Below are 16,963 nucleotides of genomic sequence, written 5' to 3'. Positions count from 1 at the left end.
TAATATAGTTTGAAATCAGGAAGTGTGAGGTCTCCAGCTTTGTTGTTCTTTTCCAAGACTGCTTTGGCCATTCAGGATCTTTTGTGGGTCCATAAAAATTTTAGGATTGTTTGTTCTATTTCTGTGAAAAATGCCATTGGAATTTTAATAAGGATTGCATTAAATCTGCAGGTTGCTTTCAGTATAGACATTTTAATATTTTCTAATCAATGAGTACAGAATATCCATTTATTCATGTCTTTGATTTCTTTCATCAATGAAGTATACAAGTCTCTCACCTCCTTTGTTAAATTTATTCCTAGGTATTTTATTCTTTTTGATGCAATTTTAAATGGGATTTTTTTCTTAATTTCTCTTTCTGATAGTTCATTATTAGCATATAGAAACAACAGATTTTTTTAATTTTTTATTTTTTTATTAACATATAATGTATTATTAGCCCCAGGGGTACAGGTCTATAAATCACCAGGTTTACACACTTCACAGCACTCACCATAGCACATACCTTCCCCATTGTCCATAACCCAACCACCCTCTCCCTACCGCCCTCCCCACTACAACCCTCAGTTTGTTTTGTGAGATTAAGAGTCTCTTATGGTTTGTCTCTCTCCCAATCCCATCTTGTTTCATTTATTCCTTTCCTACCCCCCAAGCCCCCCACGTTGCCTCTCAACTTCCTCATATCAGGGAGATCATATGATAATTATCTTTCTCTGATTGCCTTATTTCGCTCAGCATAATACCCTCTGGTTCCATCCACATCGTCACAAATGGCAGGATTTCATTTCTTTTGATGGCTGCGTAGTATTCCATTGTGTATCTATACCATATCTTCTTTGTCCATTCATCTGTTGATGGACATCTAGGTTCTTTCCATAGTTTGGCTATTGTGGACATTTTGCAACAGATTTTTTTATATATTGATTTTGTATCTTGCGACTTGACTCTTCAGGACTTTCTCTATATATAATATCCTATCATTAGGGGAACCTGGGTGGCTCAGTCAGTTAAGCATCTGCCTTTGGCTCAGGTCATGATCCCAGGGTCCTGGGATTGAGCCCCACATCGGGCTCCCTTCTTAATGGGGAGTCTGCTTCTCCCTCTCCCTCTGCTTGCTGCTCCCCCTGCTTGTGCGCTCTGTCAAATACATAAAATCCTGAAAAATAATATCCTGTCATGTATAAATAGTGACAGTTTTATGTCTTCCTTTCTGATTTAGATGCCTTTTATTTCTTGCCTACTTACTCTGGCTAGAACTTCCAAGATGGTGTTGAATAAAGGTGGAAGAGTGGGCATCTTTGTCTTGTTCCTGATCTTAAAGGAGAAGCTTTCAACTTTTTACTGTTGAGTATGTTAGGTGTTAGCTTGTCATAAATGTAGCCTTTATTATGTTGAGATATGTTTCCCCTATAACGACTTTGTTGAGTGTGTTTATCATAAATGGATGTTGGATCACAGCTTACTCTGAAATGCATAAAAAGGATCGGGTAGATGGTTGGATGTACAGATAAGGCAAACAGAACTAGCATTAAGCGTAGAATGTAACTGGTGGGTATATTGGTGATCGCTGGACAATGACTTCAGGTGTTCCGTGTACCTGAAAGCTTTCACAATGCTTAGAAAAATTCCGTAGCCTATTAGAAGGTGATAACTGTTCTGGCAAAATATTAAGCAAGGCTTTTGGAGAGAGTATAGGGAGTGACTGGGGTGGGGGCTGCAACATTAAATAAAGTCATTCAGGAAATCCTCCCTGAGGAGTTCTGGAAAATGAGCGAGTAAGATGCAGAAATCCTGGGGAAGAATGTTCTGGGCAAAGGGAACAGCAAGTACAGAAAAGCCAGGGGGCGCAAGTATGTCTGGGCCTCCCGGAACAGCGAGGAGGCCAGTGTAGCCGAAGCCGAGGGGTGAGGATGAGGGTAGATGAGGCCCCAGGAGTAGCAGGAAGGGGGGTCCCGTGGGCCTCGTGGGGCACTGTTGGGCTTTGACTTTTGCTCTGAATGAGTGGGGTCCACAAACCACTGACCCAAGTCCTGTGCAAGCAGGAAAGCTGCTGTTCCCTGTAGGGAGACCAAACGGGGGCTCGCAAAACCAAAGACAGGAAACCAGAGGGGAGCTGCCAGCGACGATCAGGCAAGCGAAGATGGCGGCTCTGGCCTGAGGGTAGTGGTGGAAGTGGTGAGAAGTGGTCAATTCCGGAGCTATTTTGAAATGTTGGACAGCAGGGTTTGGGTGTGGGTTGGGTGTGTGGGTAGTGAAAGAAAGGAAGGAGACAAAGATGACAGATGGAGACAGGGACGATAACAAGGGGAGCACATTTTAGAGGAAGGACCTAGGTTCATTTAGGGGAGGTTAAATTTGAGATGTCTGCTGGGCTTTCAAGTAGAGACATGCGATAGGCCAGACCTTTGGATTCGAGGGAGATGGGGGTGAGGACGACGTCCTGGAGAGAAAAACCAGAGCATCAGAGGAGGGAGCGTCGGTCCTGCTGACAGGTCAGGTAAGAGGAAGAGGGAGCACAGATCCTGGGATTTGGGGGATGGGCACCTCCCCCACTGTAGCCTCAATCTAGGGCTTAGTCAGACGAAAGAGAGGTAGGTGTAACCATTTCCCCAAGGCCATGGCCAACCTAGTTTTTTGAGCCGCACTTAGTAGTTCTGACCACACTATCCTGTAACTTGGTGTGAAGTGTCCATTTTGACACTGCTGTAGATCAAGAGTCAGTGAACTAAGGCCTGAGGCCAGATCTATTTTAGCAAATAAAGTTTTATTGGGATACAACCATGCCCATTCAGGGCCTAAGGCTGCTTCCACACTCCAACAGAATTGAGCAGCTGCTGGGAATCAAATGGCCTGCAAATCCACACCTATCTGTCTGGCCGGTCAAGAGGAAGTTTGCTGACCCCTTCTCTCTCACCATGCGTTGCTCTGTTAAAGGAATACCCAAGACGTTCAGTAGGACAGTTAGATGGTCCCAATTTTCTGCTCTTGTGAAAATGCTCCAATAAACATACTTAGCTGTGTTCCCTTGAGTTCATAGGGTACACGCAAGTGGCATTCCTGATCTGGAGGATACAGGCATCTTCCATTTCAGTAGATTTTGCCAAATTGCTTTTTAGTGTGGCTAAAAAGATTTATACTGCCATCAGCAGTGTGGAGAGTTCCTATTTCCCCATCTTCTTCTAAGACATGGTATGATATTAGTTCATATGAGTTACCAGTCTTCTGTTGTTAGTGGATTCCTCTAAATCTTCTGGATGTGAGTGATCGTTATGTTTCTCCCTTCTTTTTCTTGGCCTGGGGCTCTGGCTGGGAACTTGATACAATGTTGCTATGTATTCAATGACAAAATTCAGAATTTTGTTCCTGGCTTTAAAGAGAATAATGCTTAACACTTTACCATATAGTATCTAAGTACAAACATTAAGTGTGATGTTTGCTGTGGGGTGTTTTGTGTGTGAGTGTGGGGTGGGGGAGAACTTACCTAGAAAACCATCTGGATTAGCTTTTTGAAGATCGTGGCTACTCATTTTGTCTATTTCTTTTTGAATTAGTCTTGGCAAATTACCTTTTTCGAGGAAATTGTCCATTTCATCTAAGTTTTAAATTGGCATAAAGTTTGTAACATTCTTATTTTTATCATTTCTGCTAGAAATAATAGTTATGTCCCTTTTGCACATTAATGTTCATTTTATTGGTCTCTTCAAAGATCCCACTTTGTATTGTGGGACAAACAAAGTGCTTTTGTGTTCTATTCCAATTTCTGCTCGTCATTATTATCTTCTTTCCACTCTCTTTGGGTTGACACTATTACTCCTTTTAAAAATTATTTAGGGGCACCCTACTCCTGGGGTGCTCGTGGGGCCTCGTGTGGCTCAGTCCGTGAAGCATCTGAGTCTTGATTTCAGCTCAGGTCATGCTTTCAGGGTCATGAGATCAGCTCGCATCAGGCTCTGTGCTCAGCTGGGAGTCCGTTAGAGATTCTCTATCTCCCTCCCTGCCCCTACACTTCACCTCTAATAAATATATCTTTTGATTTATTTGAGACTGTGTGTGTGTGTGTGTGTGTGTGTGTGTGCATGAGCAGGGGGAGGAGCAGAGGGAGGGAGGGGGTAGAGGAAAAAAGGGAGGGGGAGAGAAAATATGAATCTCTAGCAGACTCCCTGCTGCGCGCAGAGCCCAACACAGGGCCCAGCAGCAGGACCCTGAGATAGCAGGACAGCCTGAGCTGAAACCGTAAGTCAGCTGCTTAACCCACTCAGCCACACAGATGCCCCTCTAATAAATAAATCTTTTTTTTTTTTTAGATTTTATTCATTTGAGGGAGTGTGCGAGCAGGGGGATGGGCAGAGGGACAGAGAATCACAAGCAGACTGCACCCAGTGTAGACTCGACGTAGGGCTCAATCCCATGACCCCAAGATCATGACCTAAGCTGAAATCAAGAATCGAACACTTAACTGACTGAGTGCCCCAGGTGCCCCTAATAAATAAATATTTTTTAAAAAATTCCTTAAGAGGCACCTGGGTGGCTCAGTGGGTTAAAGCCTCTGCCTTCGGCTCAGGTCATGATATCAGGGTCCTGGAATCGAGCCCCAAATTGGGCTCTCTGCTCAGCAGGGAGTCTGCTTCCCCCTTTCTCTGCCTGCCTCTCTGCCTACTTGTGATCTCTCTGTCAAAGAAATAGATAAAATCTTTAAAATAAATAAATAAATAAATAAATAAATAAATAAATAAATAAACAATTCCTTAAGGGGCACCTGGGTGGCTCAGTGGGTTAAGGCCTCTGCCCTCGGCTCAGGTCATGATTTCAGGGTCCTGGGATGGAGCCCTGCATCAGGCTCTCCGCTCAGCGGGGAGCCTGCTTCCTGTTCTCTCTCTCTGCCTGGCTCTCTGCCTACTTGTGATCTCTGTCAAATAAATAAAATCTTTAAAATTCCTTAATCTCTGCTTGTAAATTTTCTGTATTGCTTGCCTACTATAATAAGACTATAAATCTGCCAAATGCCGCTTTAGTTGTCCTGGGATCGAGTCCCGCGTCGGGCTCTCTGCTTAGCAGGGAGCCTGCTTCCCTCTCTCTCTCTCTCTCTCTGCCTGCCTCTCCATCTACTTGTGATTTCTCTCTGTCAAATAAATAAATAAAATCTTAAAAAAAAAAAATCCAAGCATTTGGAGTTTACTTGGCTCTGGTCTGTGGTCACAGAAATTTGGTCTGTATGAAATGGATGAACTACTTGATACCTTTGAGATTCATCTTGGGGCCATTTTTCAGGTCATTTTTTGGTAAATGATTCTTGTGTGCTTTAAAGTAACAATATTGGGTTCAGGGTTCTATCAGTTTCATTTATTAATATCTTCTATACCCCTTTGTTTTGGCTATTGGGTATATCAGCTATTGAAAGAGGTCTTCTGTCTCTCACTGTGATGGAGATTGGGCAGTTTCTCCTTGTATCTTACCCCTTTTGTTGTATACATTTTTAGCCTTTTAAATCACTAACTTATATGTTTTATAAGACATGTTACATCTTCTTAAAAGTTGTACTTTTCATCATTTTGTGGTCATCCTCTTTATCTCTAATAATGTCTTCTGGCTTTAAGCTTATTTGGTCTGATTTTGCTATAGAAACACCTTCTGGTTCAGTTTTCTCTAGTAGACCTTTCCCCACCATTTTACTGTTGGTGCACTTACATTGTAAATGTCCTCTTGTAAACAGGATATACAGTTGCATTTTGTTGTTCTTGGCCAGTCTGATCATCTGTTTTAATAGGTGAAGGTAAAACCTTTTTTACCTCTGGTTTTGTATTATACACCATTCTTTTTACTACCTTTTTCTCCTTCTCTGCATTGGCAGATTCACTTTCCATTCTTTTAATGATCCCTTGTAAGTGTCTGAAATACACACTTGGATTTACAAAGCTGGACAATTACCAGTGTCTTTATCCTGCTCCCTTAAGTATGTCAAGCCTCGGAGCACTTGAAATGATTACCCTCTTCAGCCTGACATGTTGCTGTGTCCTCTCCTCCTTGTTTTGTACTCCACAAGTTGATCATCACTGTTCATGTTCTGCCTGTTTTAGATCTACTAACACATTTACCAGTTGCACTGGTCACCATTTTCCTAGCTTCTCTTTAGAGTTCTGCAAATTTTTTACAATGTGCCAAGATGCTACTTTTATACTGCTCTGCCTTTTATGTGAGGATCCTGGTCTTTAATCAAGTTTGGAAGCTCTTCTCCAGGAACTGCTTCTCCCACTTTTTTCCTCTCCTTCTGGAATTCTGACTGAACCTGTGACTCCTCTCTCTTCACCAGTCCTTCCCTTCCCCTTGTACATTATCCATCACCTTGTTTCTCTGGTGAGTTGCTTCGATCTTTCCTCCAGGTCAGTGACTTATCTTCTGCTGTGTCTAATCTACTTTGTCTCATCCTTTGAGACCTGAATTCTAATGGTTTTTCTTCTAGAATTCCTTTCAAAACCCGTGTTCCTTTTTAGCGTCTTGCTCTCTCACGTTTTGATCCCCGCTCCCAGCCTTCTTCCTCCTCTAACCATAAGCTCCACGAAGGTGAGGAGGTCTTTAGGTTCACTGCTGTCACATTACCCACCCCCCCACCCAGTGCCTCGCACCATCGCTGGAAAGGAGCAGACTCCGAGTGTGCTGTGGGATGACAGCACCAGTGGGAACAGAAAGATGCTGAGCCCGGGACTGGCCCACGCACAGCGATTCGGCCCGCTCAACTGCCTGCAGGCCTGCCAGTCTCTCAGCCGCGACCTCGAGGAGAGGGGCCGGCGGCCCGTGATGTCACAGGACTGTGACGCGCCGGGAAGCCCCGCCCCTTCGCGGCGTTGGCTCGGAATCCAGCTCTCTGCGCCGTGACGTCACGGGTCCGGGCGGGCGGGTTTTGCGTCGGCCCAATGGGAGCGGCGAGCCGGCCTCCCCTTTAAGGAATGTTGTGACCTGACGTCACCCGGGCGAGTTACCTCCCCGAGCCACCGCCGCCAGGCTCAGCTCACAGCCCCGGAGCCCTTGAGCGCGAGGCGCGGAGCCCCCGAACCTCAGACAGAGCCCCAAGCCTCGCGCCCCGGAGCCCCGGCCTGCGCGCCCCGCCGGGCCCGCGCGATGCCCTCGGACCGGCCTTTCAAGCAGCGGCGGACCTTCGGTGAGGCCCGGCGGGCGGTCAGCGGGCGCGGGGTGGGGACGCTGCGACTGACCCTGACTGCCGCAGGCCACGTCAGCCCCGTGACGTCAGACTTGGGCTAGACCCCCGGTCCGGGAGGCAGGTTCAGGCCTGGGCCGGGGCCTCGCCTCCCAGCCCGGTAGGTGCCAGGCCCTGGGGCCTGACGGCCCTGGGGGCGGGGGCTCGGGGGGGCGGGGCCGGGGACAGGCGGGGCGAACGCCGAGCGGGACCTCTCTTGGCCTCACTGCCCGCCTGCTGTCCGCAGCCGACCGCTGTAAGGAGGTGCAGCAGATCCGCGACCAGCACCCCAGCAAGATCCCGGTGAGTCCCGCCGCCCCCTCCCATCCCCGCGGCCCCAGGCCCCGCACTGCTCACGCATTCGCCCCCCACAACCCACCCCTAGGTGATCATCGAGCGCTACAAGGGTGAGAAACAGCTGCCGGTCCTGGACAAGACCAAGTTCCTGGTCCCAGACCATGTCAACATGAGCGAGTTGGTCAAGATCATCCGGTGCGTGGGCACCAGCAGTCAGAGGGGACTTGGGTCCGTTTGGGGAGGGCGGGGCCTTTGCCAGGCTGGGCTGAATCCCTGTTCTGGGGAGGTTGGTAAAAGTCAAGGTCAGGGCCGGGGTCGGTGTCAGGTCAGAGGTGAGGCCTTCTAGCAGGGTCTGGGATGGGTGTAAAGCGGCCTCAGAATCAGTTTGGAGAGCGGTAGGTGGGGGTCAGGGCTCCACCCACCCAGCAGCCAGGCCCCCTCACCATCAGCTTGCTCTTCTGCCCACCCCAGGCGCCGCCTGCAGCTGAACCCGACTCAGGCCTTCTTCCTGCTGGTGAACCAGCACAGCATGGTGAGCGTGTCCACACCCATTGCGGACATCTATGAGCAGGAGAAGGACGACGACGGCTTCCTCTACATGGTCTACGCCTCCCAGGAAACCTTCGGCTTCTGAGCCAGCAGTAGGGGGGGGTTGGCCTGGGAGTGGGGGGGGCCCTGTCAGGCTATGCCCAGGGAGCTCCTGGCTCCTGGACTGAACTGCCTCTGCCCAGGATGGGCTAGGCAGGGAGGCCTCCCCCCCTAGTCAGGGGGCACCAACCACGCCTACTTTGCCCCTGGGTGGATGCGTGCCAGCCATTGTTAGGGTTGCCCCCCACCCCCCCGCCCCCTGGGGTGCTGGCTGGGATGGGGGAGGGAAGGGAACAGCCCCCAGCACCCCTGCTCCCTGTGATTTGTCTTTTTTTTAGGCCCCTGCCCATCTGCCCCTCCCTCACCTGAGGCGCTGCCCCCCCTGCCTGGACCTGCCCACCCCTGAAGGACTGGCCCCTGGCTCACCTGGTCTTGATATGGTGTATGGATCTGTGGTCATTGTCCCTCTGCAGAATAAAGATTGCTCAGGCCTGCCTGGCCCTTTGCCTCCAGCTACTTGGGCATGGGGAGGGCTGCCGATGGGGCTGTCTCACACGTCTCAGCTCACTGGGGAACAGATTTGCGTGCTGTGGACCTGGGGCTCATTCTGGAAACCCATAGCAGTGTGTAGTATACCCCGGGGGCGAGAGTGTGTGGCGAGGGGAGGATGTTTGAGGCTAAGCCCACCCTTTCCAGGAGTTCAGTGTGCGCCCAGGACCGATTTCTTCATAACAAAAAACATTTATTAAGTAACCACAGCTTAACAAATCCTGCTCCCCTGCTTCTTCCCCTCTCCATCATTGGAGGGGGCTCCCCGGTATGCAGAGCCAAAAATTGGGGGCCGGGGGAGGTGCTCCTGGCTATTCCCCACAGGACTTGCTGCCAGCCATGGTTCCCCTCTGGTGCCAGGGATTCGTAACCCTGGACTTGAACCTCGTTTGCCTGTGGACTCCTCTGCTTGGCAGCTCTGGCTAGAGGGCTGGGCCCAGCTTCCGGCCCTTCCATCCCCTGAAGTCCATGCAGCCCTGTGCCCAGCCTGGCCTACTTGAGCACGAGCATGGCCTCTGTGCCGTCCTTGGCAGTCAAGTAGAGCCCATGGGTGAGGTAGTACTCCCGCCGCAGGAAGGCATAGAAGTAATCCGAGATGAGCAGGATCTGTTGGGAGACAGAGGGGTGAGCAGTGCTGAGGAACTGCCCCGAGTCCTGGGTCGCTGAGGGGCTAGGCAGGTGTGGGGGTGAGAGACCCTGCAAGGTCTTGCACTTCAGAAGCTGCCTGGACTGTTCCATCCCCTCCCCTCCCACCCCTTGGGTTTCTGTCCCCCTCCCAAGCTCTGGGCTCAGAACCCCAGAATGGTCCTTTTGCAGCCAGAGGCCTCTCCTCCGCCTCACCACTTGGGTGCCCTCCGGCTCCTCCGCGGTACAGCCGAGCCTCCATCAAAGCTGCCGCCCCCACTGGGAGCCCAACCCCCCCCCCCCCCCCCCCCCCGTCCTCCTTCCAGGTGCTGAGGCCACAGAACCACCCGATGCTTAGCCTGCCAGACAGGCTGCTAAGTCCTGGCGGTTCTCTCTCCCAGACTCTCTCGGACCCACCCATTTCTGCTTGTCCTTAGAGCTGCCACCCTGGACAAAGCCACTGTCACCTAAACAACAGCAGTCTCCTCTTCAGGCTCCCTGGTCCAAAGCCTCCAGCCCCTCCAGCAACCCTCCCCCCCCGCCCCGCCCATTCTCCCTAGCGGCCGGAGTTTGCTTTTCAGAACAAATCCTGTTACTTCCCACCTGAAAGGTCCTCTAAAGGCTTCCTAGGGCTCTTAGGTGAAGATCAAACTTCACGAGGCCTTGCGCCTGGTCCCTGCGCGTGTGTGTGCCTCACCGTCTCTCCTGCTCCGCCTCACTCAGCTCCAGCCACGCTGGCCTCCTTCCTCCTGCTGCAGCATCTCTGCAGTACCCTCTGCCTGGAATGTTCTCTTCCCTTTCATCTGCTGGTCAACATCTCCTTACCCCTTCAGGTCTCAGGAAGGATCACTTCCTTAGAGAAGCTCCCCCACTGCTCCGTAGGTTGGGTCTTGGCCCCCAATTAACCTCTATTTCTTAACATAAATTCATCCAAATTAGTTTTTCATCTGTGCGACTGCCTGGTGACTGTGGCTTCCTCCCCTGGGCTGGGAAGGGTCCCCAAGGGGTTCTGTCACCCTGGTACCCATGCCCAGTTCAGTCTGCCTTTCCTGTATGGGCCACAAAATCAAAAGGGCCCTAGAAGCTCAGGCTACCTTCCCCCTCACAGAGGCCCAGAGAGGAACAAGGACTTGCACCGCCTTATAGTAATCCCATTACCTCCCAAGACTCCCACGGCCCAGGACAGGAGGGGCAGGAGGAGGGCAGAGGGGGTCATAACCCCAAGTCTCGGGCACTTAGAGGCCTCTTAGACCATCAGCACCAACCACCTGTTGGCACAGATGAGAAGATGGAAGCCTAGAGCAGGGGGAGCACCGGGCTAGGGTCTACAGAGCAGATGACTGGCTGAGCTGATTCTGGGATCTTGACCTTTGACCCTCAGGGACCCCCTGTCCTGGGCAGCCTCATACTGTGGGCAGGAAGAACACGGAGGGGCCTGAAGGAAGAGCTGAGGACCAATACCGAGGCTAGCCTCAGGACAGGGTCCTGCCATTTTATCACCATCTGGAAGACTCCATCTGGAAGGCTGATGGTCTCCATCTTATAAATAAGGAAACTGAGGCACAAAGGGTTTAACAGCCTAAGGTGACACCAGGAGAGCTGGCCTAGTGGCCATGGCCCTGCAAGGCGACGCACTGGGGGCCCGGTCTGCCATGGGACACAGAACTTGCAGCTGAGGGTATCAGTGGAGCAGATAGCACAGGGAGCCCCAGAGGCCTTGCCCCACAGCCACAGGTGGGGGGCAGTCACCAGAGCAAAGGCTGGTCTCACACTGTGCAGCCCCTTTCTCACACAGGCCTAAGGTGCTGGGCCTGGGGATGGAAAGCCTGGCGCTGTGGCTGAGCTGGTGGGGGCTGACCCACCAGGTCTGATGAGACCCAGACCCAGGTCTGATGAGGGTCAAATATAAAATCACAATTCACAATAAAACAAAAGGAACCAACTCCAATGTCATGGTCACCTGCGTTAAGGATTAGAAAATCAAAATAATACGTATTAGGTCGAACCTTATGAAATGGCCATTTCTGCAGATCAAAAATGGCTGAATACTGAAAATTTCATACGGTTCAATCTAATATGAAATGGAAAAAAAAAATCAAATACAAATAGCAGAGTACACGTGGTATTTAGAAGAACCAGAACAAATAACTCTAAGGCCTTAGGGAGCTATTCCTGTTCCTTATAATCCTTAACATTGTAAAGTATGTATATGTATTCTATTGATTAAAATATCAATTTTTAAAAACCAGCCAATAAATGAGTAAATAAATAAATGAGGGAGAATTCCTTTTGGAATCCTTACAGAATAATTCCAAATAACATACACAGACTTTCTTCCTCCAGGAGTTGGAGCTTAATTCTTGCCTGCCTCCCCCCGCACGCCCCACACCCTGGCGGGTGGGCCTGATGCAGAAGGTCACTTCCAGAGAACAGTGCAGGGAAAGACAGAATAGTAATTTACACTGCGGAAGCCCCGCAAACACTGTCTTGAGCAAACGATGAAGGGTAACATCCGTATGAGATCAGGAGGCTAGCATGTACTACCTGAGCATTCCAAAAATCCTAACCCCAGTCTTATGATGGGAAAAGCATTCGGCAAACCCGAAGTGGGGACACTTTACGGGCTACTTGGCCAAGTGCTCCTCAAGACTATCCAGGTCATGAGAAATTAGGACAGAGTAAAAAAGTGGGCAGAGGACAAGGGAGAGGCAGGACACTTTAATAGAGTTCCCTGGCTTGGATCCTGGGTGAAGGGCATATGGGAACTTTCTGTATCTAAAGTTATTCTGAAATTTAGAAGTTTATTTAAGGGGCACCTGGGCGGCTCAGTCAGTTAAGCGTCTGCCTTCACCTCAGGTCGTGATCCTGGGCTCCTAGGATCAAGCCCCTCACTGGGCTCCCTGCTCAGGGGGGAGTCTGCTTCTCCCTCTCCCTCTGCCCACCCCCAGCCCCCAGTTTGTGCTCTCTGTCCAATAAAATCTTTTTTTAAAAGTTTATTTTAAAAAAGCAGTGTACTAGAGTGCTTGGGTGGCTCAGTTGGTTAAACATTTAACTCTTGATCTCAGTTCAGGTCTTCATCTCAGGGTTGCGAGTTCAAGCCCCACACTGGGGTCCACTCTGGGCATGGATTCTACTTTAAAAAAAATATTTTTTAAACCAATCTACTATTGTTATTTGCAACAATATAAATGAACCTCAAAAAATATGTTGCTGAATGAAAGGCAGCTTTAGAAAATGTACATGTTAAGAGTCGTGTTTCTCACTGTATGTAAATTTCATAAGAAAATATAAGTAAGTATTGAACTCGGCTAATGATATACATGCTGAGATGTTTAATAGGAAACGTAGTGATATCTGTACTTCACTTTGAAGTATATTTTAAAAATAAGATGGACTGAGGAATGGATAATTTGTGATTACCAAAGTATAGTACAATGTTAATGGTAGAGTCTAGGTGGTAGGTATGTTTGTGTTCAATGTTCAGTCTTTCCACTTTGCTGTGTCTGTGAAAATTTTCATGATGAAGTGTTGGGGGAGAGTGGCATGGAAGGAAAGAGCCCTGTGCCCTGTGTGGGGCTTGGTCTGTGTGGAACCAAAGTCACTAGTCCTGACTGGGTGCCCTGCCCCCACAGGGAAGGCATCCTGTGGACACCAGGTTGGCCTGGAGGCTCGGCCCTTTCAGAGAGATGCCCCCAAGCTGGTAGCAGGCTGGCCGAGACAACCTCTTCTGACCTGGAGGCTTTCCATCTGGGCTGAGGAGAAGGGATTTCCCAGAGGCCCTGAGATTCAGGCAACACAACAGCTGTGGACACAGAGCCCCTTCACCGACTGAGCCCCCCAGGCGCCCCAGGCAGTGCATTCGTTAAGCTGCCCCCAAGGACTATGACTGGACTCCTTAGCCACTCTCCTGCCATCAACCACCAAGTCCTGCCTCAGACTTACAACTCTGCCTCCTCGTCTCCTTCCCACTGCCAGCTCTCGCTGGAAGGCCCCCTCACCACCCTGGCTTCTCTTGACCTCTGTGTCTGTCTCTCTCAATCTCTTGGTCTCTCTCTGGGAGTCTCTTACAGTCTCTCTCTCTCTCACACACACACACACACACACACACACACACACGTGCACATGAACCCTTCACTTGACTGGTCAGAAGCCTCCAGTGCCACACGCTGCCCTGCACGCCCGCAGGCCCCCCCACACACCCCAGGAGCCTGACAGCCTGTCCTGCAGACAGCGCAGGCCCAGCCTCACTGCCTCTGCCCCGGCTCAGGCCCTCCCACCAGAGCTCCTGCTTATCCCTGGAGAGGGATCCTCTGCGTCTCCTGCCCAGTCTTCCCTCATCCCATGCTCAGTCATGCCATGCGTGGGATGAAGCCACTTCCTGCTGGCCTCACATCCAGATGGGGCGGCACCTGCTCCAGCTCTGGGACCCCGGACCCGGCCAAGGGCCGGTGCTCTGGGAGCGACCTGCGGGTCCCCACGCCCTCAGCGTGACCCTGGTAGGGGCTGAGCAGGCCGCCCTCCTCTCAGTGGCGGCCGTGAGGGTTGCAGGACTACTTTCTGGGCCACAATGAAGATGGAAAGAGGCAGCGGATAAAAGGCCGGTCAGGGACAGGGAGGGCGGCTTCACACGTGGAGTAAAAGGGCCAGCACATGCTCCATCATGGGCTGCAAAAGCGAAGAGACTGGGAAAGCAACAACTTCTGGGTAGCTGCCCTGGCCTGGCCCTTTAGCAAAAAAAGCATCATGAGGGGGATAAGGGATGGACAGAACAGGTGTAGGGGAGGGGGCAGGCACAGGCCTCCCGCTGGGAGCAGGTCATGAAGGGTCCCCCCCACCCCCACTGGTGGTACTGCAGGAGCGCTGCGTGGGGACAGATGCCAGATGCCCTGGTAGTGGGCACAGCACAACAGATCCGGCCTGTCACACTGTACACCTGAAACCAACGTGACCCTGTGTGTCAACTATACCTCAATTAAAAAAAAAAAAAAAAAAAAGTGTATCGCTGAACCTTCACAACATTCTGGGGTATGGTTTACAAGCCCCACTTACAGATGAAGATGAGCAAACTCCAAGGTCAAGGTCTTGCTCAGGGTCACGGTGGGGGGCGGGTAAGGGAAGCTTTAGGCTGCAATGCTAGTCCTGCCTGAGGCCCAAACCTGAGTTCTCCATCGCCCACACAGCCCTCACCCCCCAGTTAAGGATTCTGGGAGGGGGTGAAAGGACTGCACCACACATGTGGGTCCTGTTATGGGCCCATGCTAACTAACCTGTGACCCACAATGACAGCCCTGTCACTTAGCCAAGAAGACTGCGTTTTTTGGGAAAAAGGCAAAATAAGCATCAGAGACCTCCGAGCCAACGTAGGCTGCTAATTTAGTATGTCTAGAAGCTGGGGGTCTCAGAACAGCAGCCACAGCCGACACGGCCCCTGGGCTGCAGCAGCTTCCCAGAGAAGCGGGTGCTCTCACCATAGACGTGCCCCAGTTCCCAGGTCTCCTGCTGGGGTTGGAGATGCGGACCCTCGACAGCACAGCTGCACTTGGGGGAGCTCACGTGGTCGTCACCATGAGAAAGCAGAGCACAGCACCCTCTGCCCGTGGAATATGGGAGCAGGAGGGCCTGATGGCCGACCTGTGGAGCGCGACGGGCTTTGGTGTGACCCAGCTCCGGCCTGAATGGTGTGTGTGTGAGGTGATGGTGGAGAAACCGAGCTCCACCCTCTAGCCCTAAAGACACAGAACAGTGGGAAAATCACCGGACCTCCTCTCAGGGTCTAGAGGTCACAACGTAAGATCCAGGTCGGTTTGATGGGAACTGTCACCTACGCAGCACTTTTCAATTCACAGACGCTTTGTCCCCCCAACTCCTTACTGAGTCCTCACAGCCATCCTTCCAGGCGGAGGAAACAGAAGCCACCAGCACCTCTCGCCTGCTTTCAACAGCCTTCCTGTGCTCCAGATTCTGGCTCACACCCCTCACCTTTTCCCCTCCTGGCATGAGGAGGTTTTCCCAGCAGGAATGGGATCACAGTTATCCTCAGTCTTGTCCTCGGCGTGACAGGGCTCCTGCTCTCCAGCGGCGCGCGGCAGGCCTGTGGGACGGCCCTCCGCACCCACTCGCTCCCACCTTCCTCCCCACAGGTGTCACCCCAGAGAGCCCAGTCAGCTCCTCCGGCCCCCAGGCACCCTGTGTACAGGCTGCCTCCCCACAAAGGCAAGTTGCCCTTACCCACGGCAACTCCGAGCGCCCCGGCCTTTTTACCCCATTCACAGCGCCCCCGGGCTGCCCCGGCCCTGCCGGGTTCCTTTCCTTTCTCTCCCTCAGACCATGGGCTCCTAGGAAGCAGGGCTGTTTCTCCTTCACTGCTAGCAGAGTGCCTGGCACATTAGCAAGCACCCAATACTGTAAATAAATCAATTAGGCCCAAGGAGGTAGGAGACTTGCCTAAGGCCAGCGAGCTAGGAGAGATGGGGCTGAGAGTCACTGCAGAGGCCGGGCCTCCACAGCCCAGGCTTTCTGCTGGCCTTGCCTCCCTATATTTAGCTCAGGCTTCTCCTGTCACTCTGGTTGCAGGCAGGAAGAGCCTGGTGAGAGCCACGCTTGGGATGCTGAGTACCGAGCTCAAGGTCTGAGGATAGGAGGGACAAAGGAATGAACGAAGACCTGGCCAAATGCCACCAGTGCGGAAGGCAGAGCCCAGGCAGCTGGACACGGGCAAGGGCTCCAGCCTGGCCGCTGGCGCACACCTCTTCCCGCACAGCATTAAGCTTGAAATGCGCCCTGGCTATCCAGAAACAGGCGATACGCACCACCTCACCACTGATGATCTGCCCCACATGTCCCCATACATTTACTTCCTCAGTGTCCCAGTCCCCAAAAGGACACCAGACCAACTGGAAGGCAATTCCAGGAGACAGGACTATGCATTCCTGTGTGGAGTAAAGAAGCAAGTCCTGAGCAGGACCCAACACGAGAGGCTGGCACCCAGATCCCAGGGCTCCAGGGCTCCCTGGAGACCGAAAGCAGAATGGCCAAAGCAAGGCCAGCTTGGATCTATAGGGTCTGCACTACAGGGAGAAGGGATCAGAGCTGGCACCTCACGGTGAGGAGGTAGCAACTCATGGAATGTTCCAGACACAGCTGGAAGACCGTTTTGGACAGTATGGAATCTATTTTAGACACAGACATCTCCCCCCCTGAGAGTGGGGCTCTCAGGGTCAGCCACAGGGGAAGACGGGAAGGGGGCTCTGGCTCTGACCCCCTACGAATCCAGCAGGCCCTGGCACAGGTGCAGCTCTGTCCTAACAGATGCTAGAACTGGGAGGTTAGGGTACACAGGATTATATGGGATCACAGGTCACAAAATGCAGTTCTGGATCCCAGCTCATTCCATTCATTCATCAATAACAATCACTGAATGTTCTGGGTGCTGGGGATAGAGTCCTGAGCAAGAGAGACCCAGGGCTGCCCTCACGGAGCCCGCCATCTAGTAAGAGAACATGAGAAACAAGGGCATGAAAAAACACCCCCCTCAGAGCTTGGGGACGTGCAGGCCTCTGCTCCCTCACGGGTGCCGGGAGAGGAGAATACTAGTACCTCCTTCAAGGGCTGTTAAAAGGACTAAGTGAATTCCTCGTGATAAAAACAAGGGAAGAAGCTTATGGGGCCCTCAGGAGGGGGCAGCTGCGTCAACTGTGGTGAGGAGCCTCCTTACAA

The 16,963-nt window shown here is 51.6% G+C and overlaps 2 protein-coding genes across 4 annotated transcripts in view; one reads left to right on the top strand and one right to left on the bottom strand.

Annotated features, from left to right (window-relative positions):
* Positions 1-6,903: 6,903 nt before the first annotated feature.
* On the top strand, positions 6,904-8,574 carry MAP1LC3A (microtubule associated protein 1 light chain 3 alpha). 2 transcript variants are annotated; one of them, XM_032350905.1, is made up of 5 exons: positions 6,904-7,153; positions 7,437-7,492; positions 7,575-7,681; positions 7,958-8,127; positions 8,413-8,574. In XM_032350905.1, the coding sequence occupies exons 1-4, from the start codon at positions 7,114-7,116 to the stop codon at positions 8,118-8,120; spliced, it is 366 nt and encodes a 121-aa protein (XP_032206796.1). In that variant the 5' UTR covers positions 6,904-7,113; the 3' UTR covers positions 8,121-8,127; positions 8,413-8,574. The 2 variants fall into 2 exon arrangements, with proteins under 2 accessions (XP_032206796.1, XP_032206795.1); XM_032350904.1 differs by having other exon boundaries at positions 6,905-7,153; positions 7,958-8,574.
* A 198-nt stretch (positions 8,575-8,772) lies between these two features.
* The window catches only part of PIGU (phosphatidylinositol glycan anchor biosynthesis class U), a 90,956-nt gene continuing 82,765 nt past the window's right edge, over positions 8,773-16,963 (bottom strand). The window contains exon 10 of one of the 2 annotated variants that reach the window (XM_032350903.1): positions 8,773-9,229. In XM_032350903.1, the coding sequence (XP_032206794.1) occupies positions 8,835-9,229 (395 nt within the window). In that variant the 3' untranslated portion in view covers positions 8,773-8,834. The remainder of the gene's footprint in view (positions 9,230-16,963) is intronic. The other variant, XM_032350902.1, reaches the window with a different exon arrangement.

The sequence above is a fragment of the Mustela erminea genome, chromosome 7 (genome assembly GCF_009829155.1).
Source record: "Mustela erminea isolate mMusErm1 chromosome 7, mMusErm1.Pri, whole genome shotgun sequence".
Taxonomy (NCBI): Eukaryota; Metazoa; Chordata; class Mammalia; order Carnivora; family Mustelidae; genus Mustela; species Mustela erminea.
The sequence above is the reverse complement of the archived record's forward strand: the minus strand, read 5'-3'. Positions and strand labels throughout refer to the sequence as shown.